Source organism: Myxine glutinosa, chromosome 12, assembly GCF_964187855.1.
Source record: "Myxine glutinosa chromosome 12, kmMyxGlut1.1, whole genome shotgun sequence".
NCBI lineage: Eukaryota > Metazoa > Chordata > Myxini > Myxiniformes > Myxinidae > Myxine > Myxine glutinosa.
The window spans coordinates 44,700,473-44,724,311 of record NC_136272.1 but is presented as its reverse complement, the minus strand read 5'-3'; the positions used below and the strand labels follow the sequence as shown (position 1 = coordinate 44,724,311).

General features: G+C 46.4%; 1 protein-coding gene across 2 annotated transcripts in view; it reads right to left on the bottom strand.

The window, feature by feature from the left end:
* Nucleotides 1–8,230: 8,230 nt before the first annotated feature.
* The window catches only part of LHFPL3 (LHFPL tetraspan subfamily member 3), a 31,314-nt gene continuing 15,705 nt past the window's right edge, over nucleotides 8,231–23,839 (bottom strand). For both annotated transcript variants that reach the window (XM_068132571.2, XM_068132570.2), the window contains 2 exons: nucleotides 19,877–20,110; nucleotides 8,231–9,475 (listed from right to left, as the gene is read on the bottom strand). In XM_068132571.2, the coding sequence (XP_067988672.1) occupies nucleotides 9,450–9,475; nucleotides 19,877–20,110 (260 nt within the window). In that variant the 3' untranslated portion in view covers nucleotides 8,231–9,449. The remainder of the gene's footprint in view (nucleotides 9,476–19,876; nucleotides 20,111–23,839) is intronic.

The following is a 23,839-nucleotide window of genomic DNA, read 5'->3' as shown; positions in this document are numbered from 1 at the left end:
TTTGCAATAAATGTTCGTTTCCCATTAATCGTACACTTTCCAAAATCCAATCTCACCCCTCCCCTCCAAATCTTCCCCATCACCCCACCCCTCCAAAACTTCCCCATCACCCCTCCCCTCCAAATCTTCCCCATCACCCATCCCTTTTAAATCTTCCCCCTTGCCCCTCTCCTCCAAATCTCCCCCATCTCCCATTCCTTTCAAATCCCAACCCCTTGTCCCTTCCCTCCTAAACTCCCCCCTAACCCCTCCCCTCATAAACTCCTCCATCGCCCCTCCCCTTCAAATCTCCCCACCCTCATTTCTTCTCCATTTCCCCCCTCTCACCCCTCCTCTTCATAGCGTCCTCCCCGCTTCTTCCCCCTTCCAACTCTCACCTCCATCTCCCCCAACCTCTGCCTCGCTCTTCTTCCCCCTCCTCAAATAACACCTCATTGTTCCTCACCCAATCACCATCAAACCTTTTGTCTGCCCCATCCTTCCCTTTCTCTGAGCTATTCTGAAATCTCTGACACACCTTCAACAGCTCTCCCCACCTCTTCCTCCTCTTCCACATCTTACCCTACCCCTCCTCCCCCCTGTTCTGTATCCGATGCTCCTCCTTCCTCTTCATTAATGGTATGGACCTCAAACATCCGGGGCCTTCGTTCAAACTTAACTGATCTCTCCATACAGGTTGCTTCTGACAAACCAGACGTGATCTGCTTAACAGAAACTTTCCTCCTTCATGATGTCTCTGATTCCTTAGTATCTCTCCTGGGTTACTCCCTCCTCCGGTATGATAGACCTGAGCCTTGTCCTGGAGGTGGGGTTGCTATCTTCATCAAAAACTCTCTTTCTCACTCGCCCTGCACTGCCCTCTCTCCACCTCACCCGCAGGAATACCTCTGGCTACGGCTTCCCCTTCGCTCCCACCTCTTGTTCATATGTGTGTTGTACCGTCCACCAAACAGTGATGACTCCATCTACATCTCGCTGTCTGATAATATGGACCAACTTCTATCTACTCATCCCAACTCTCTCTTCCTCATATGTGGTGATTTCAATTGTCACCATGCCAGTTGGCTGGGTGTGGGTACCTCTCTCACCAGCCAAGGCTCCTCAGCAAAGGACTTCTGTGACTCACTCGGACTGACACAATCTGTCAATTTCCCGACCCGGATCTCAGTCAACGGAGCATCTTCTCTTCTGGACTTGGTTATGACTAACTTCCCTGAAAATGTCTGCTGCTCTTCTTCTGCTCCAATCGGCTCATCTGATCATGTGCTTGTTAAAGTGGACATCTCTCTGACCATTCTCAGGGAGCCTCCTCAGCGTCGACGAGGCTGGCATTTCACTCAGGCCAACTGGCACGGTCTTCAAGCAGCCATCAATCATCTGGAATGGTCTCCCATTTCTACCACCTCTGACATCAACTCATCCTGGGAATTCTTCCAAAGTAAATTGCTCTCTCTCATGCACAGATTTATCCCATCTCGTCTTCAGTTGTCATACCCTTCCTCCCGTCCATGGTACACGGAATCCTGTGGTGAGGCTGTTGCCCAGAAACAACTTGCCTTCATCTCCTGGAAAGCAAATCCAACGGAAGGAAATCTCATTTCCTTTCACAAAGCCCGAAACAAGTGTGTGTCCACCCTCAGGAGAGCCAGGAAACAATCTCTCTCCGTTCTCAAGACTGAACTCTCTTATCGGTCTCCCTTTTCCAAATCCTGGTGGCGTCTGGTCAAATCTGCTTCTGGTGTTTGTTCCCCCTCCATTCCCTCCCTTACCTCAAATGGCTACACAGCTGACTCCGCACGTGAAAACGCTGAATGCCTCAACTCTGTGTTTGCCTCTAAATCTTGTGTCCCAAACCCATCCCTCTCTGTACCCACTGTACCCAGTCGTACCCAGCTGCTCCTGAACTCTGTGCCCTTTCCTCCTGACAAGGTGGAAAAGTTTCTGTCAACCCTCGACTCTGATTCTGCAACTGGACCTGACGGCATCAGCCCACGGGTCCTAAAATACTGTTCTTCCGCTCTTTCACTCCATCTCTCTGTTCTCTTCACCCTCTCTTTTGCTCAAGGTCATCTGCCATCTGCTTGGAAATCTGCCAACATCACCGCTTTGCACAAAAAAGGTGCAAAAACAGATCCCAGCAACTACAGACCAATCAGCCTTCTCCCAATTATCAGCAAAGTCATGGAATCCATCATTGCTTCGGATATGAAATCTTTCCTCTTCTCCAATGACTTGATCTCTGATCATCAATTTGGTTTCAGACCAGGTCACTCTACTCTGGACATGCTGCTTCTGCTGTCTCAACAATGGATGGAGGTCCTCAATGCCAAACAGGAAATTAGATCTGTCTCCCTCGACATATCACGTGCCTTCGATACGGTCTGGCACAACGCTCTGCTCACCAAACTCTCCTCCTTTGGTATTGTAGTGGAAGTGGTGAGTGAGACTCAAGACGCCAATGGTGGGAAACAGGTTTTACAAAAGGTCATGACTTTATTATTAACTGGTTATTCACTTCATTCCATTACCAAATAATATCGTTTAACTCAATGGACCAGGTTAACTCTATCCGCATAGTCCTTCTTGTTCGGCTGCAGCGCCGAACTCGTGGTACGCGTTCATTCCGTCGTGCAGGGCTTCTGAGGATGAGTGCTCTCTCTCAGCGCTGTTCACAGGGTTCCGTTCCGGTCCGTAGGTCAGAGCTTCTGGTGACAAGTCTCTTGACTCATAGTTTGCTCTGGTTTTTATGGGCCTTGTCGCGCTAATCCCTTCTCCGCTAATGCCCCGAGGTCATGCATGCACCGAGTCCTGGCACCAGCTCGCTCCCCTCCTGCTGCGAGTTCCATTTACCAAACGATAGGGGGGTGCTCCAGCCTGGGGCTGTGACCAGGTGGACAAGAGATTACCATGTTCGTGCACATTCTTGGCATTCATTTACGAAATCGTCTATCTGCTTCATTACCAGTCTTAATCAATGAGTTACCAGTGCCAATCAATAAGTTACACTGAGTTACACTTCCACAGTATCCATGGAAATCTCCACGCATGGCTGGCGGACTTCCTCTCTAGTCGTAGTCAACGTGTGGCCCTGAATGGGTTTCTCTCATCTCCTCTTCCTGTTCATGCTGGAGTTCCCCCAGGGCAGTGTTCTGGGCCCTGTGCTTTTTCTGGTCTTCATCAATGATCTCTCCGACTCTCTTGAAAATCCTCTCTATCTCTTTGCTGATGACTCCACTCTCTGCCACTCCATTCCTCATACCTCAGATCGGCCGTCTGCAGCCTCCTCACTCTCTGCAGACCTGGACAAAATCACAGACTGGGCAAACAAGTGGAACATATCTTTCAATCCTGACAAATCACACTCTTACGATGTCTCTCCGAAAAGACCGACAGGACAACCCTCCCATCCACTTTCTGAATAATCCTCTCCAAGAAGTTCTGTCACTCAAGCTTTTGGGTCTCACTATCTGCCATGATCTTTCCTGGGAAAACCACATTTCAAATCTGGCCTCCAAAGCCAGTCACCGACTGGGCATCCTCCGTCGTGCGAAGTCCTTCCTTGGCACACCTGAGCTCCTCACCGCATACAAGGCTTTCATCCGCAGCTCAATGGAATACTGCTCTCCCCTCTGGGCTAGTGCTCCTGCCTCACACCTTGCTCGTCTTCACGCTGTTGAAACCAAAGCATTCAGAATCATTGGAATCTCCCGTGATGAAGCTACCTCCGAGGGCCTTTCACTTACTCACCGCAGGCAGGTTGGTGGTCTTTCTGTCTTCTACCGACTCCTCTCCGGCCTTGCTCCTCCAGCTCTCTCTGGGCTCTGTCCCCCAAATATTCCTACAGGTGGCACAAGATCTGCCTGCAACCCTCTTATGGTTAAACTGCCAAAATCAAGGCTCTCTGCTCACCTTCACTCCTTCATTCCTCTTTTCTCCCGCCTCTGGAACAAACTCCCTCACTCTCTTCAATCCTACTCCTCCCTCCAGGTCTTTAAAACAGCTGTTCACCACCATCTCTTATCTTCCCCCATCCAAAACCTTGATCTTTTCTACCCCTGCTAATTTCACCCCAAATCCACTTTTTTGAAATACCAACTTCTTCCTGGAAGTCCTTGGTGTCCTTGTGTTTATACTTCTCCCACCCCCCACCCCTTCCCACGCCGCCTCCCCCAAGCCCTCTCCCTCCTACACATTCCCGATGTCCCTGCTCTCAAATGTTGTGTTTATGTGCTTCCCCTTCTCTCCCCATCTTGTCTACCGCTCCCCTTTTTATATACTTTGTTTGTTTGTCTGTTTGATTTTGTTTGTGTGATAAATGTTAGCTCTTTCACGAGCCTCGATTATGTATACAAAAAAAAAAAAAAATTCAAGTGGGACAGGCCCAACCGGTTTCCATCGATTCAGGTGGGGGTCCAAATGATCTCCCCCGTTCCTTTGATGTGGCTCGGAACATTAGGCTTGTTCCCAAGTTTAACAAGGAGGAGGTGGAAACGTTTTTTCTGTCTTTTGAAAAGATAGCCAACGTCTTCAGTGGCCCGTACAATACTGGACCCTGCTACTACAAAGTGGGTTTGTAGGGACAGCCCAGGAAGTGTATTCAGCTCTGTCGGAGGATCAGTCAGAGAATTATGAGGCTGTTAAAAAGGCTGTGTTGTCAGCCTATGAACAAGTTCCGGAAGCATACCGGCAGAAGTTCCGAACCTTAAAAAGACAGGCTGGGCAGACATTTGTTGAATTTGCGAGGGAGAAGGAAATGAGTTTTGATCGGTGGTATCCTTCTCTGCAAGTGGATATGACCTATGGTAATCTAAGGGAGGTTATCTTGATGGAAGAGTTTAGGAACAGTATCCCCTTGGACATAAGGACACACCTTATGGATCATAAGGTTGGTGATTTGAAAAAAGCTGCTGTTGGTGCAGATGATTATGAACTTACCCATAAGAGAGGCCTTGGTTTTCCTCATTATGATACTACCTGGGATAACAAGAAGGGGGTTAGTGAGGACCGGTCAGAGGGGGAGTGGACAGACCATAGGGGTCCATTGGTGAGGCCGTCTCTGGGTAGACAGTTTGAGTGGTCGAGTCAAGCATCTCCCCGGGGAACGGCCCCAACATGTTATTACTGTAAACAAAGGGGACTTCTGAAGTCAAATTGTTGGAAATTGTAAAGGGAGGAGAAGCAGGGAGACTCCGCAAGACCTATTGCATTGGTTCGAACCAAAGTGGACAACCACAGTGATCGTGCCCTTTCAGTTAAGGCTGAGGATACTGCGGACCTTACGAGCCCCGTACAGGACCGTTATAAACCCTTTGTGTCAAAGGGCCAAGTGTCGTGGGACGGGGAAATCAAGTCCATAGTTATTCTGAGGGATACTGGGGCAGCTCAGTCGTTGATGTTGTCTAATATTTTACCATTGACTTTGAGTAGTTCGGTGAAAGCGAGTGCCTTAATCCAGAGCACTGCAGGTTGTTATGTCCCAGTCCCCTTACATAGGGTGAACTTGAAGTCTGATTTGGTCACAGGACAAGTGATTGTAGGAATAGTCCCCACTCTCCCCATAGAGGGTATTGGTTTCCTATTGGGAAATGATTTGGCTGGCGATAGGGTTTGTGTTTCCCCAGTAGTGAAAAAGAGATTTCTCGAAGAGACTGAGAACCCTAACCTTCGGGACTACGTACGTACTTTCCGGGAAAGACTTACCACCGCCTGCAATGTCGCCACGGAACATTTGCGAGTATCCCAGTGAGTAATGATGGCCAGTTTTGACCTGAATGCGAAGATCGTAATTTTAGGCCTGGAGACAGTGCTAGTTTTCCGACATCTGCCTGGGGAGCCACTATTGGTGAAGTGTAGCGGTCCCTACTTGGTCGAAAAGAAGCTGAGTGAGGTGAACTATGTGGTGCGGACCCATGACAGACGGAAACCTCGCCGGGTGTGCCATGTTAATATGCTTAAAAGGTACTATGAGCGTGAGGCCGACCTCGGCCGGACAGTTGGTAGGTCATATAAAGCATCAAGATATTGACTAGTGAATCAGACAGCGTTGCTCTACAAGAACCTGAGAGGGAACTGATGGGGACTTTCAGTACAACCGTACCCCTTGGAAATTGTACATATTTCGGGTCGAGATAATGTCATTGCAGATGCTCTATCTCAAGCTTAAGAGAATTTCATGCACATGCATATTAGCTATGATGCCTGTAAATGTCACAACGAGATGTGGCTGTTTGTTTATTGCACTGTTTATGCTGTGTTAAGACTAACCTTCCTTTGTAAAAGAAAACTTTGCTTGGGGTAAAGTTTTCTTCTTTAAGGGGGGGAGGTGTTACGGTCTGTGACCTTTCTTTTCTTCTTGCTCCGTCCCCTCCCTGTCCCCCCCCCCCTTTGAGTTAGACCAAGTGGTTTGGTCCATGGGTATAAAGCCTATGATTGTCTGTGGGGCAGGGGAGGGGCCAGGAAGGTGATTCAGAGGAGAGAGTGGCCATTTTGGAAGAGGCTTCATGGCAGAGTGCCTTTTCGTGTGCTTGTAGAGTTTTCAGCGGAAATCTCTCCACCTGAAAGTTGTGCCGGATCAACCCCTGCGGCCACCTCTGTACCTGAAGGTTGACTTGTGCCAGATCAACCCCTGCTGCCACCTCTGTACCTGAAGGTTGACTTGTGCAGGATCAACCCCTGCGGCCACCTCTGTACCTGAAGGTTGACTTGTGCTGGATCAACCCCTGCGGCCACCTCGGTACCTGAAGCCTGACTTGGATTAAACTCTTGCTACCGCTGGGCCTGCACTGCTACTGCTGGGCCTGCACTGGGGCCTACTGCTGGGCCGGCATTGGGGCCTACCGCTGGGCCGGCATTGGGGCCTACCGCTGGGCCTGCACTGGGGCCTACTGCTGGGACTGCCTTGGGGCCTACTCTTGGACCTGCCTACTCCTACGCTCTCGTGCTGGCCTACACTGGTTTTTCCCTCTCTTCTCCCTTCTTTGTTTTATGTGTAGGAATAGATTTTGAGGGTGATAACCCATAAATAAAGCCGGTGTGATTGAAGGCTTGGCTTGGTGTGCTTCAGGCCATAACACCCACTCTAGCGGGGAAAAATGGCCTTAAAACGATCATTCATTCATTCATTCATACACCTCTTCCCTCCGTCACTACTGCACCATTTATTACCCTCGCCCGAGGAGAGGGTATTGCATTTGAGTCCGTTTGTCTGTTTGTTTGTCCGCACAGAATAAATATGATTTTCTCTGCAACCGTTGGTCCAATTGAGAGGAAATTTTCACCATAGGTGCAACTCCGCCTGTATAATTTTTTTAATGATAATTATGACGTTATAGGTCACGTGGTTTGCCGCCATCTTGGAAAATCGAAAAACTTTGCACTTATATATCTCCCTTTTGTTAATGAATATGTTAATGGATGTTAATGATGATAGGGAATAAAACATGTTAATGATGATGTCATAGGTGCCTCCATTATGACGTCATATTTCGACAAGTACAAAACTTCATCCGATCAAGATGAAATTTATTGAGCATAATCTAGGAATAAATTAGTTTAGAAAAAAAACATGATGACGTCATCGGTCACGTGGTTTGACCGCCATATTTGTTTTAATACAAAAGCCTTAAAAACCACTAAAACTACATCTTGGCAAGGGTTTGCAATCTCTGATTGCTCTTTCTTGTTTCTCTCATGCTTTCCCTCTCCCTCATCACTCCACCTCTTATTCTCCCACCCTCATCTTTTATTACTCCGCACACTTCATACCCCTCCCCACACCTTCCTTTCCTACATGATTCCAATGCACATTACTCACATACCTCTCACCTACAATATGTACTTCTCCCATTTTCCGTCATCATGCCACATTAATCCCTCCCTCCATTATAGCCCTCATCACTACTCCTCTTCTTATTTTCTCTCCTCTTCAAACGCCTCTCATAAGACAAACACGTCCTTCCTCTTGCATCCTTCAATTCAATTCGCTGTGCCCTGGAGTTCCATAACTATCCTGGAACTGCAGCCATGGTAAAAATAAAACTCATAATAATTGGTTCCTCATCATTTTCAACTTCAGCATCTAACAAGGAAGAGAGTCATTGGGGTCTGGTGCATCTGTGACATTCCACCTCTACTGCTGACAAACAAGTTTATTGGTTTTATTAAAGATGGATCCTTACAGGTAAGGAATACACAAGTTGAAAAGGTGGAAAAGACAAGTGTGGGCTCAGCCTGTAATTTGTTAAATTTATTGAAAGAGAATCTCTGAACATTGACAACATCTAAAATAAAGTGGATGTTCTGCTATCATAGCTCTGGGTTAATCTTTAAAATAAGGGCCTATTTACAGTTAATCACCGCTTCAACAACCAACCCAATCATCAGAAGGCTGCCAAATCTATCCGGAAAATTACGGGTTAGCCATAACACTGAAATCCCCTTTGAACTCAGGTTTTGGAAAAAAAAAAAAAAAAACATGCAAGGGGGTCAGCCACCCCAACCATTCCATCATCCAATACTGAAACACAGACAACACACACACAGCCCCACAAAAAGGGTGCAAACTCTTGTTAGCGGAGTATGTCTCATCCAGGATAGGCATACGGCAACCATGACAATCCCCGTCTTCGAGGATCCGAGCCTGCGGGTTTCAAACCGATCCTTGTCCTCGGATCGGTACTCACCCTAATAAAGGTGAAACATGCAAGTGAAGATGGCGTGCAGACCCAAGGACACAGACTGGGTATCTTTTGCAACTCTCAGCCAATCACCAATAATACAGTATGATGCAAGGCCGGATGACTGATCGGAGCAAAGAATCGATGGAGAGACAAACAAGAACAGCCGTTCAGGCGGTTAGGGTTGGCTGCCTCTCGTGGTTACTGTTAGTCAAGTTAACAGCCCCTCTTGCAAGTTCATAAACTCTCTGTGCACATAATCTAGGTTTTGGAAAAATACTATCGAGTTAAAAACAAAAGCTCAAGTATCTGAGGAACAGCAAATTCTATGTAAACCACTGAATCCCATGTTATGAGAGCAGCTAAATAAATTAGAGAAACCATAGTTGTGGTAACAGAGGTTCATTCATGTGGAAACTACTTTACAAATGGCCGTACTTGAGAATGTTTCAAAAAGTCAGCACAGAAGGAAAGGAGATATTAGCCAAAGGAGTAAAGTATCAGTATAATGCAGAACTGGTGGGAGGATAGAGAGTTGAAGGGAAGGAATGGGGGAGACGGTTGGAACAGAATAGGTACAAACGCTGTTGTCGGAATTGGAACGATGGGATCAGATAGAAGGCTTAGGAGGGGTTTTGGAGGTAGGGAGTGATGATTGCGTTGCGTGTACGCATTGTGTATAACAATGCGAGTGTAAGTGTGCTGACGTATCCGTAGTAAGTGTAGGGGGCACTTTGAGGATGCTAACTGGTTGGGCCTTCGCTGCTCCTTCCATTAGACCGGCTTACTGCTGTCACTTCCTGTTGGGGATTCGGGAAGGAGAGAGAACAATTATTGGATAAAGGATAATAAAGGGATTCTTCAAATAATGCTGTAAAAAAGGCACAGGAGGCAGGTTTGTGTCGGTTGGGAGCATGTGATCAGCATGTGACTACATAGCCCTCCCAGGATGTGGTTGCCAGGAGGAGAAGGAGGAGACAAAAAAATTAAGGTGGAAGGAGGTGGTGGAGAGGGACATGAGAGAGGTGGGGTGCAGATGGAAGATGCCTGGGATAAAGGAGTGTGGAGATTAGTACGGTATAGCCATCTCCACAAGAAAGTGGGGTTAATTGGGGCCGTGAAAGTAGTCGTAAGTAGATCAGGTAATCACAAACGTTTTCAGTTATGATTAAACTGTTTGTCGGAATAAACTGCCAGGGCTTTCTGGTACGTGGGTCCAAAAAGCTGTCTAATGAGTTCTTTAATTTCCTGACATGCCAGTGGGAAGTTAAGAATAAAAGCATGATAAATACGTCTAAAGTGCTCAACGACAAACAACACGCAATTTGTGCATGGCTCCTAAACATAGGACATTGAACATGCATAATCCCGACCTGAAAATAAAAAACAAAATGGAAACTTACCGTGTCACCACCCATCAAGGATGCCATCCTTTTCAATCCAGTATGGTGTGAAATGTGAGGATTGAAAAGTATACCTCCCACTTCATGACCTTGCTCTCCTTATCCAGAGATCATAAGTGCAGTACAATAACACTACCCTGAATCTGTTACGTGATTCTGTAATAGGGGGATAAAGATATTCGAATAATAATAATAACGAATAATAATAATATTCTGTAATATTCTGTTATGTTACTCACCCCATAACCCCCCTTACCGACCTTTGGAAGTCACCAGGATTCAATTATAAATTTAGCCTTACATTGTTGTTGAAATGTGGTTCTGGCTATATATGCAGACAGCTCAAAGGTGAGTGTGGAATCTCTGCACCCTCCTGTTGCACATACAAACTGATATATTTCAGCGACATTACCTCATAAATGTCAACACTTATACCTGGTTCACATCATTTTATATCCATTCTCATTGACCGACCTTTGCACCAAACCCCTGCCTCCTTCCCCTAAACCACGCTTTCAAAGCGGATGAAGAGACGCAATAAACCGGCCAGATAGCCAGGCAAAATTTGTGTCCGACTGTGCCGTACATCATTATGTTTCCAGTCATGCCAGCCGACCTCATGACGTTACTCAACCACTGGAGGACCTTTAGTATATTTAATACCATAAATGATACAACCATACCCTTTGTTTTATCTGATACAGAAACCCAAAGTTTTCTTTATTTTCAGGTCTGGTGGTTTAATGTCAAATAAAATGGCGACTCCACAGGAGAATGTTCAGTACATCGAATGGTTCAGCGAGACAATATCCGACACTCAAGTTTAAGCGTCATTTCCGTACAAGGTATGAAAGGAATCCGCCTAGTATCTGAGAGTGGTACAAGAGGGTTAACGAGACTGGAAGTTGTCCGAATCAGAAAACTACCGGTCGACCAAGCACAAGTGCAGCAGATGTTGAACGAGTGCGTCAATAATTTCAACAAAGTCACAGAAAATCAATCCGACGCACATCCAGAGAACTGGGACTGCCAACCACCACTGTACACAGGATTTTGCATTAGACTGCAGCTTTATACCTATAAGGTGCAGATTCTGCAGGAAGTCAAACCAAATGACGGACCCAAATGCAAGGCGTTTGCCTTAGAAATACTCAGTCGCATAGAGAATGACGAAGATTACCTGAGAAAGGTCATGTTCACAGACGAAGCTGCTTTCATGTATCGGGGAAGGTCAACCAGCACAATGTGAGGATCTGGGACTTTGAAAACCCACACATGGTCATTAAAAACATACACGACAGTGCAAAGGTCAACGTGTGGTGTGACCTTCTCCATGACCGCTTGGTGGGTCCGTTTTTCTTTGCAGAGGATACAGTGACCTCAACAATTTACATCAACATGTTGGAAAGATTCGCCTTCTCACAGATTGAAAACCTGCAACCCGATCTCATTATTCAGCAGGATGGCGCTCACCCTCATTGGTCCTTAGTCGTTTGACCTGTCCTGAATGAAGACTTTCCAGGTCACTGGATTGGCCGAGACGGACCAACCGCTTGGCCCCCACAATCACCAGACATAACCCCTCTTGATTTTTTTCTATGGGGGTTTGTCAAAGATGTTGTCTACAACACCAAGGTGACAAACCTGCAGGATCTTCATTCTCGGATCACAACTGCATGCGCACTGGTGGACGCAAACGTGCTGAGCCGATCATGGCAATAACTCGTGTACCACCTTGATGTCCTGCGCGCGACAAATGGAGCTCACACTGAAGTGTATTGATGGTGTGCACAAAACAATATGAGTTTCTGTATCATATAAACCAAAGGGTATGGTTGTATCACTTTTGGTTCTAAATCTAAATATATTGTAGCGGATATGAGGACTGTATATTTTTTTTATTGTGTGCTTTATTATTGTGATTATTGTTTATTCTGTGCCTCCTGCCTCCGGAGCTGTGTAAAGACCAAAAGGGCGTCCCATAGTCCACAAGCATACACGTCAGCCAAGTAATAGAATATACCTGTTGATAGTTATCTCTTATTCTGTGTTTTAGGGTAAGGCTGTGTCTCCCATTAATTGAAGTACTCCATTGCACCAGTGAAAGAGATAGATTCCCTTCCATTCCCATCACCAATTACCTCCGATCCAATTGCCGCCATTGGCCACGAGGCAGGGTTGGGGAAGAAAGGCGTGTCTCCACCTCGTCATAGAGGGGGAGGAGTGAACCAGCCCCGCTCGACCAACCATGAGCCAGGGGTTTGGCTACAGAGGGTGGAGGAAGAGCGGTCGGGGAGGTTCGCAAAGGTTGAGGGGCGGGGGCCTATATAACCCAAGGCAGGGGTGTGGCCAAAGGAGATGAGTTTTTACCGGCAGACACAAGGGAGCCCAGAGTCAGAGAGATTCGCTTTTACAAGAGACTGGAAGAGTTGAGCTTTTACCAGAGACAAGACGGTTGAGCTTTTACAGAGAAGAGAGAACCCGTCACACCAAGGCTCCACCAAGCTCCGTGTTGGCTCCACCAAGCTCCGTGTTGGCTCCACCAAGCTCCGTGTTGGCTCCACCAAGCTCCGTGTTGGCTCCACCAAGCTCCGTGTTGGCTCCACCGAGCGTTCCCCTCCACCAAGCTCCGTGTTGGCTCCACCAAGCTCCGTGTTGGCTCCACCAAGCTCCGTGTTGGCTCCACCAAGCGTTCACCTCCAGCCATCCACCTTCTGCCATTCCTGGCATTCCCCGCGTGAGTCAGTGTTCTGTTTGTTCTGTCCTGGGTTAATTAAGACTGTTAGATAAGCTAGTATTTTCCCTGTGTCACCTGCGTCTTATGTGCTTGTAAATAAACGTGCCTGCTTTCTTTTTGCTTATGTGTGTAAATAGTAAATAAATTTAGTAGTATTTCCAACCTTTTTGTCTTCGTTTTCCTCTTTGCATTGCGTCGTTTTCGTCTTTTCCCTCATTGAGCAGCTGCGGCACGATACGGCCAAAGTCTGGGTGAATCGGGTGAGTTTTGTTAGGTCGCGGTCTTACACCACTGCTCGGTCTATAACATCAAACCGCGATCTGTAACAATTGGTGTCTGGGAGTGGGATTCGAGGCCCGAACCAAATTTTTAAAACGAATAGAGGAAAAAAAAAATTTTGGTCAAAATTACGAGCTGCCGAAATTTGTTTTTTTTAAAGCAAAACCCGAATTTTGAAATCGCGCCATGGCTGTTCAAGGCGACGGGATGCCGGTGGGAGAGATAGACGGGGTAGAATCGACCCAGGACCCCAGGGAAGAAGTGGGAAAAGTGGTGGAGGAGAGTAAAGAAGGTGTGGTTGAGGGTGTATCAGGTGCACAAAATGGCGCTCTCACGCACGAGGTATCAGGCGCGCAAAAAGGCGCCTCGTACGAGCGCGCGGCAGCCGAGCCCGCGGTGCCAACGGCCTGGGATCCATTTCTTGCAAATTTGTTGAAATTTTTGACCCAGTGGGATGAAGAAAACAAAATGTATGCCCAGGGGCTCATATCCAACAGGGAAATTAACAACATGGGTGTTCAAATGACTAAGGAACTAAAAGAAAAAACTGAAGAAACAACGAACGGAATGAGGGCCGATAGAGAGGCAAGGGAGCAGAGGGACAGAGACCGCAAGTTGGGCGAAAGGGTCCCACGGGTGCACGACGAGGTAAAGCGGGTCGAAAAGCGCTGGTTGAGCGAAGCGGAGGAAAGCACGGGTACAATGACGGGGGTAGAAATCGCGACACGGGGTTTGGAAAAGCCGGCGACCGATGAGGTAAAGGGAATTTTATTAAAGCCAACGGTCGTCGAGGTGAGTAAAGAAAAAGCGGAAGTGGGCATTGAAATTGAAGAGATGACGGAGGTAGCCCGGGAATTGCAGGGAGAAATGGATTATGTACAAAGTCCCTGCTCACATCACGATGCTGTGCTTAACCCGAATGGAAGTTTGCAGGTTCGCGTGGAGAAAAGGATCCCCCAGGTGAGTCGTGCTGTATATTGTGCGGGTAGATTTTGTAAGAGGATGTTTGGCGACAAAAGAATTTTCGCGCGCTTGGGATCGATATGGCACCCGGGCGTTGGTGAAGGGTCCCGTGTGAGTGGAAATGGCACGCGTGGGAGAAAAAAGTGTGCGTCGGCGAGTGGGTGTGTTATAAAGTGTGGGAGTGAAACCGAGTGCGAGCGAGAATGCACGTCGGGGTGTACGGAGTGTGACACGGAGAGTAAGGTGGTGGTGGAACGTGTGCGAGAAAGCACACCTGAATTGGTCATGGCGCGGGTGTGGGAGAGCCCATGTGAGCGCGTTAGTGGGTGGATGCAAGAGTGCACGCCCATGGTGAGTGTTACGGAGGACGTAACGGAGGAGAGGTGTGGACCAAAGTGTGCGCGAGAGGTGTGGTGTGTAACAGGGAGAGCGTTGGTGGAATGTACGGACGGCGTTGGAACGCCAGGTTTTGTGAGGGTGAAAGGGGTAGCGTATGCTTGTAAGCATGCAAGTAAAGCATCGATGGTAACCAGGTTAGCAGTTAGGGCGACGGATAGCCGATGCGAGCACTCGGGGCGCGGGGTGCTTTGTTGGGTGCGAGGCCCGGCGCCGATCGAAGCTGCGTCGTTTCTCTTCGAAGCGTCGTTGCCGATTCGGGCTTGGCCCCGCCCCGCACGGTCGAGTCCGGGCTTTGTCGGGCGAGGCGACCGGTCCGGTTCAAGGGCGAGTGGGAGGAGGCGGAACGGTGCCCCCTCGTGGGGACGGGGTTCCGACCGGGGGAGATTGAGCCATCGGGCCCGGGTCCGCAAGGTGCCGCGCCGAGATGGTGCGTGGAGCCTCGGTCCAACCAAACCACCTCCCTTAAACCGAAAGCCGGACGGACTCAACCTGCAGGCGACCAAACCACCCGAATTCATTGCTCGGCTTTACGAACCGAGTTTAATGATGTCACGGCGCACCGAGAGGAAATAATAAGTAGACGGGTGATGAGGATAGTGTTTTGGACCCAAAATTAGAGAAAAACAAAATTTGATGATTGGCAAGGGATTGGCAGTAGTGTTTGGCAGATGATGGGCAGTGATTGGCAAATTTTTGATTTGTTGAAATTTGATGTGCAAAATTGATAGTGAGAGACCCCCGATGTGGTGGGATGGCAAATCCACCATCCCTCACAGATGGGGGCAAATGCGCAATAGTTTATGGGGTGTATGGCAGTGAAAACTAGCCCGGGTGGGTTAGGATATTGATAGGGATCTAGCGAAGATGACATTAGGTAACGTTAAGGTTAGTTAGTGACTGATACCTGTAGTGGGGACGCAGGTAGATTAGTGTGGATGATAATGACGAGGGAGCGCAATAGTTTAAAGGGGCGACTGGGAAGCGCAAGTTTCAGAGGGGAGTAGTTAGCTGAGATGATGCCGTGTGTGTGAGGATTGAACAGGTGAGAATTGAACAGGTGTGATTGCACAGGTGTGCAACTGAACAGGTGAATGGAGCAGTGTATGAGGAAGTAGTGGTGATTGCGTGTTGTGTTGACCAAATGGTCCAGGAAGAGGAGGAGGGTGCAGGTGGCACCAGGTAGGATTGCACAGGTGTGCAACGACAGGTGAATGAAAGACAGGTGTATGGAATAAATGGTATGGAGTATAGGAATGGATGGTCGTGGAGTGAGTGTGGTGGAAATTGTGGAGTGGAGTGGATGGTGCGAAGGTGTGAATGGGGGAAGAGTGGACCCCCATCACGGATACCCGGGGCGGGTAGTGTAAGTGTTAGGTAGAGGGTACAGGTAAATTGTGGTTGGATATTGGCATCTGTGGTGCGGGTGAAAGAATGGTCTTTGGATGGGTGCATTAGTGTTGTGGAAATGGCTGGGCGTGTAGCCTGTTAGTGTGTGTAGTTGGTTTGGGCACTCCACCACTGTGAGGATGTCGGCCAGGTGAGGCCGCAGGTGGGCTCTGGGAGCCGGTAGTAGTTGTTGTGGATGGGGCCCGAGGATCCGGAGGACGGACCCGGGTAGCCCAGTGCCAGAGAGGGCACCGAGTGGGGAGAGCGCCAGAGGGCCTTCCCCAGGTAGATAGGTTAGGGTAAGGAGCAGGTAAGCTCGGAGGCAACTGCAGTGGTGGAGGTGTGCAGGTGGGTAGACCCGCTGGGAGAGGTACACGTCGCGGCCCAGAAATTGTGCGAGGGCACCGGGAGATGAATCGGGGGAGTGAGACCCCAAATTGAAAAGCACCACAGTTTGGTCAATGGGAATTGGTTTTTAGAACCCATAGTGTAAGTGGCCAATGGATTGGCAGGGAAAGACCCCGGGTAGTGTAAAGTGTGTTAAAGTCATTTAGAAAGTAGTTAGGATGAAGTCTCCTCGCACCATCTGCATCCACTCACCTGAGGTGACAGGAACTCCACACCATGCCATGTTTAATTATTTTTATGATGCAAATGTTTGGATTGTGAGACGCATCATGACGTGGGTGTGACATTGTGCGTAATTCCATCTCTTCCTCCTTATGAGGATTGATGATGAATTGATGATGGCAAATTTTTGCAGTAGAGGGATTGTGGAGACGAATTTGGTATAGGGGAAATATGGGGAAGACGTGACAGTAGTGACGAATTTGTAAATGTGTAAATTTTTGTACATATGGGGTAAGGGTAGGGTAGGTGACAGGGGGGTGACGTACGGTAGGGACGAGCTTTCTCACTTCGCCCTCCGTACGCATTTCGCCTTGCATTGCCTTATTGATGTGTACCCTTGTGACCTTACCCCTCGCTCAATTGTCTTTCCCCTTTTGTCTCCCACATGACCTGTGCGCCTTTGGGCGCCGAGGGGAGCGTGCGTGGGTCGGCCATTGTGCGCCCGAAATTCCCAGAACCAGCTGTCTGCATCGATGCACCACATTATGGACCACATGCCTGTGGCCGAGCACCACTTATGGACCCCATGGGTTGGGGCATGGCCCCTCTGCTGGAACCGGCCATGAGGGCCCGAAATCTTGCTGGCGGACCTTGGCCACAGGGCACCGATGCCCCACAGGTGAACCACACATAGTCGGCCCTGTGGGCCATAAATAAAGCAAATAAAAAGGACACATTGGGCACACTTTATTGAAAATAGGCCGCCAGTAAGCAAAGCAAAAGAATGACAACAACTGGAAGAAATAATAATAACCAGCAGAGGGAGCCGAAGAGCAAGAGACCACCTGCAGGGTTAGGGGTTGTTGATTTTATTTTTATTGAACATTCATTGAACAATGGTGACTGCACCGATTGGTGCTTGGGTGTGTATTGGTGCGTTTTTGGGTGCGTTCATGGTGCGTCGATGCAGAGCAGACTGTCTCCCCCCCAGAAAGAACAATTACAGGTCCTGGGTTAGTTTTGTAAATAAAAATAGCGTCAGTGTAAATAATGCTCCCCACCGTCAGTGTTTAGTTTGAAGACCATTCCGCAATTCGGTTAACTGTGGGCGTAAGTCTGTTAGGCAGGGTGCAATGGAGCAGCGGGACACATTTATTTATGTTTTATAACTGTCGCACTCAGGGTCAGGTTAAAAGTAGAGGGAACTACACCTACGTGTCACACTAAATAAAAGTTGTAGGCCCGGGACGTGCCTAAGAGGAGGAGGGTGCAGTGTAGCGGATATGAGGACTGTATATATTTTTTATTGTGTGCTTTATTATTGTGATTATTGTTTATTCTGTGCCTCCTGCCTCCGGAGCTGTGTAAAGACCAAAAGGGCGTCCCATAGTCCACAAGCATACACGTCAGCCAAGTAATAGAATATACCTGTTGATAGTTATCTCTTATTCTGTGTTTTAGGGTAAGGCTGTGTCTCCCATTAATTGAAGTACTCCATTGCACCAGTGAAAGAGATAGATTCCCTTCCATTCCCATCACCAATTACCTCCGATCCAATTGCCGCCATTGGCCACGAGGCAGGGTTGGGGAAGAAAGGCGTGTCTCCACCTCGTCATAGAGGGGGAGGAGTGAACCAGCCCCGCTCGACCAACCATGAGCCAGGGGTTTGGCTACAGAGGGCGGAGGAAGAGCGGTCGGGGAGGTTCGCAAAGGTTGAGGGGCGGGGGCCTATATAACCCAAGGCAGGGGTGTGGCCAAAGGAGATGAGTTTTTACCGGCAGACACAAGGGAGCCCAAGCCGTGGAGAGGAGTCAGAGAGATTCGCTTTTACAAGAGACTGGAAGAGTTGAGCTTTTACCAGAGACAAGACGGTTGAGCTTTTACAGAGAAGAGAGAACCCGTCACACCAAGGCTCCACCAAGCTCCGTGTTGGCTCCACCAAGCTCCGTGTTGGCTCCACCAAGCTCCGTGTTGGCTCCACCGAGCGTTCCCCTCCACCAAGCTCCGTGTTGGCTCCACCAAGCTCCGTGTTGGCTCCACCAAGCTCCGTGTTGGCTCCACCAAGCGTTCACCTCCAGCCATCCACCTTCTGCCATTCCTGGCATTCCCCACGTGAGTCAGTGTTCTGTTTGTTCTGTCCTGGGTTAATTAAGACTGTTAGATAAGCTAGTATTTTCCCTGTGTCACCTGCGTCTTATGTGCTTGTAAATAAACGTGCCTGCTTTCTTTTTGCTTATGTGTGTAAATAGTAAATAAATTTAGTAGTATTTCCAACCTTTTTGTCTTCGTTTTCCTCTTTGCATTGCGTCGTTTTCGTCTTTTCCCTCATTGAGCAGCTGCGGCGCGATACGGCCAAAGTCTGGGTGAATCGGGTGAGTTTTGTTAGGTCGCGGTCTTACACCACCGCTCGGTCTATAACATCAAACCGCGATCTGTAACAATATTAACAACCAAAGTTGTCCAGGCCTTTGTGGAACATCCTGCAATATATATAGATATTCTTTTCAGAAGTCTGATTCACCTTATGTCGTAATGGTTCATAAAGAGATGGGATAAATTGTGTGTGAGCTGACTAGATTGATCTGTTGAGTCTGCATATGGTGAATGTGAGTTGATATTCACCATATGCAGATAAAGAACTGAGGTTAAGTAACATGGTCAGGTGGTGTAATGGTTAGAGTTTCCGCTCTGAGTCGAAGAAGTCAGTGGTTCAAACCCCGGTCCAAGTCATACCTAAGACTTACAAACTTAATGGTACTTGCTGCTTCTTTGCTTCATGTTGAGCATTTAAAAAGGATAGCTCAGTACAGACAATTGCAACCATAAGTTGGGAATAACAGCACAGGCGTTTATGAGCCTAATGGCTTCCTCCTGCATCGAAGTTCCTTGTAAGACTTCAAAAACCAAAGAATTAAGAAATGGTACCTGCTGATTCATTGCTTGACCTTCAGTATTTAAAAAGATAGAGCACGGATAATCCCCATCGGTTGGCATCCTCCTGAGGAATTTGCTCCGCTGATTGCGGTGAGAAAAGCAGTGCCATTGTTATGATGTTGCTGGTACCCAGAGTATCCCAGGAAGTGACAGATCTACCCCCAAGCTCAGTGGCTGTTTTATGTGTTTGTCTTGTCAGTATGTCAGCATGTATGTATGTGTATGTGTACATGTGCATGTGTGTGGCAGCTCCATTAAGAGCCTCAGACCATGCATAAGAGAAAAAAGGAACTCATATTATATTATTATATGGTGTCTCCCACTTCTCCTCCCACTCCCGACCCCAACCACTCCTCACAACCCCTTTCCATCATGTTTTTCTGAATTCCCCACCCAAGCTTTGTCAACTGGCAGGGATCAGGCACATCTAAACAGCACGTAAATTACGATACCCTTCTTGGAGTAATTGGAGAAAAAAATATTCTCAAATCCTCCTCATACATTACCCAAACGTCAAACCCCACCCTCACCATCACAATGCTGCAGCTCTGCAGGTAGCAGGCTGTCCTGACGGTTACCCAGCACAAATGCAAGGAACGAGAGGATGAGGGCATCCAGTATTCCGATGATTGCCAAAATATAAGCCCAGCGCACCGAACATGCGCCAAGAGAATACTTATCTGCTTGTTTCCCGCACAGTTCGCGCACAGCTTCCGAGTCCCAGCCATCCGGAAAGATAATACAGCCCAGAATGAGGCAAGCCGCTGGAACACAAACAAGCAGAACTCAATGCAACAGTAGTAATTTACCGTCTAGACTCCAGACGGTGTTTTAACCGTTTCAGCACTGTCATAAATGCAGTTGTTAGATATTCAGATTCGCTCAACAACAGTGCAGGACTCATTTAAAATGCAAATATTACAAATATATATATATTTACGAGTGGGGTCACCCGTGGGAATCCCACGGGCATGGACGTGTGTGATATTTCGACATATTGAGCTATATGCTGCACCTGCACATTCAGTTTCACAAAATGGTTACTGCCAATTTATCAGATGCACAAATGATGTAAACTACACAATGTATTTACTTATGTTAACATGTGAATGCATGTGCGTGCACACCCACACACACGTATACACGTACACACACACATACACACACACACACACACACACACACACACACACACACACACACACACATATACACAGTGTTTACTTACACACATACATACACACATACACACGCACATATATACACACACATACACACACACACACACACACACACACACACACACACACACACACACACACACACACACATACACACACACACACACACATACATATATACACAGTGTTTACTTACACACATACATACACACGCGCATATATGTATATATACACACACACACACATACACACACACACATACACACAAACACATCTCGTTTTTTCATTTCTGTTCCTCACAATGCTGTCTCTCTCTCTTATTCACAGACACAGACACACACACACACACACACACACACACACACACACACACACACACACACACGTACACCCACACACACACACACACACACACACACACACACACACACACACACACACACACACACATACGCGCATATATATATACACACACACACACACACACACACACACACACACACGAACACAAACACATCTCGTTTTTTCATTTCTGTTCCTCACAATTCTGTCTCTCTCTCTTATTCACAGACACACACACACATACACCCACACACACACACATCCACATATATATATATATATATATATATATATATATATACTAGCTTGGCTCGGCTCGCTGCGCTCGCCTCACCGAGCGTCGTTACTGAGGACGGGCTTATTTTACCTGAGGATAATGACTGTACCTGAGTTGCTGTGTTGTCATGATTTACACCAATCATAATACAAACAATTACTTTGCACAAATGTATTTGTTGTGTTTGTGATATTACATTTTTATAGGCAATTTAGGTTGAAGATTTAGGTTGAATGTTTTTTTTTCAAGAAAGAACCCCTCAGCACATACATAGGGGAGGGGTAGGTGCAGACTGGAAGTTTGGAACGATTACACCTCACCACCACATAATTTAAAACACGTCACCACCACGTAATTCAAAACACCTCACCACCAAGTAATTCAAAACACCTCACCCCCACGTAATTTAAAACACCTCACCACCACATAAATCAAAACACCTCACCACGAAGTAATTTAAAACACCTCACCTCCACGTAATTCAAAACACCTCACCAAAAAGTAATTTAAAACACCTCACAGCCGTAAAACACGTAATAAAAAACACCTCACAGCCATAAAACGTAATAAAAACACCTCACAGCCATAAAACACGTAATAAAAACACCTCGCAGCCATAAAACACGTAATAAAAACACCTCGCAGCCATAAAACACGTAATAAAAACACCTCACAGCCATAAAACGTAATAAAAAAACCTCACCACACAAAATTGAAAACACCTCAGCCATAAAACACATAATAAAAACACCTCACAGCCATAAAACACATAATAAAAACACCTCACCACCACAAAATTAAAAACACCTCACAGCCATAAAACACGTAATAAAAACACCTCACAGCCATAAAACACATAATAAAAACACCTCACAGCCATAAAACACGTAATAAAAACACCTCACAGTCATAAAACACGTAATAAAAACACCTCACAGTCATAAAACACGTAATAAAAACACCTCACCATCACGAAATTAAAAACACCTCACAGCCATAAAACACATAATAAAAACACCTCACAGCCATAAAACACATAATAAAAACACCTCACAGCCATAAAACACGTAATAAAAACACCTCACAGTCATAAAACACGTAATAAAAACACCTCACCATCACGAAATTTAAAAAACCTCACAGCCATAAAACACGCAATAAAAACACCTCACCATCACGAAATTAAAAACACCTCACAGCCATAAAACACGCAATAAAAACACCTCACCATCACGAAATTAAAAAAACCTCACAGCCATAAAACACGCAATAAAAACACCTCACCATCACGAAATTAAAAAAACCTCACAGCCATAAAACACGCAATAAAAACACCACACAGTCATAAAACACGCAATAAAAACACCTCACAGCCATAAAACACGTATTAAAAACACCTCACAGCCATAAAACACGTAATAAAAACACCTCACAGCCACAAAACACGTAATAGAAACACCTCACCATCACGAAATTAAAAAAACCTCACAGCCATAAAACACGTAATAAAAACACCACACAGCCATAAAACACATAATAAAAACACCTCACAGCCATAAAATACAAAATAAAAACACCTCACCACCACGAAATTAAAACACCTCACAGCCATAAAACACGTAATAAAAACACCTCACCACCACAAAATTAAAAACACCTCACAGCCATAAAACACGCAATAAAAACACCTCACAGCCACGAAATTCAAAACACCTCACAGCCATAAAACACGCAATAAAAACACCTCACAGCCACGAAATTAAAAACACCTCACAGCCATAAAATACAAAATAAAAACACCTCACCACCATGAAATTAAAAACACCTCACAGCCATAAAACACGTAATAAAAACACCTCACAGCCATAAAACACATAATAAAAACACCTCACAGCCATAAAATACAAAATAAAAACACCTCACCACCACGAAATTAAAACACCTCACAGCCATAAAATACGTAATAAAAACACCTCACAGCCATAAAACACATAATAAAAACACCTCACAGCCATAAAACACGTAATAAAAACACCTCACAGCCATAAAACACGTAATAAAAACACCACACAGCCATAAAATACAAAATAAAAACACCTCACCACCACGAAATTAAAACACCTCACAGCCATAAAACACGTAATAAAAACACCTCACCACCACAAAATTAAAAACACCTCACAGCCATAAAACACGCAATAAAAACACCTCACAGCCACGAAATTCAAAACACCTCACAGCCATAAAACACGCAATAAAAACACCTCACAGCCACGAAATTAAAAACACCTCACAGCCATAAAATACAAAATAAAAACACCTCACCACCATGAAATTAAAAACACCTCACAGCCATAAAACACGTAATAAAAACACCTCACAGCCATAAAACACATAATAAAAACACCTCACAGCCATAAAATACAAAATAAAAACACCTCACCACCACGAAATTAAAACACCTCACAGCCATAAAATACGTAATAAAAACACCTCACAGCCATAAAACACATAATAAAAACACTTCACAGCCATAAAACACGTAATAAAAACACCTCACAGCCATAAAACACGTAATAAAAACACCTCACAGCCATAAAATACATAATAAAAACACCTCACAGCCATAAAACACGTAATAAAAACACCTCACAGCCATAAAACACGTAATAAAAACACCTCACCACCACAAA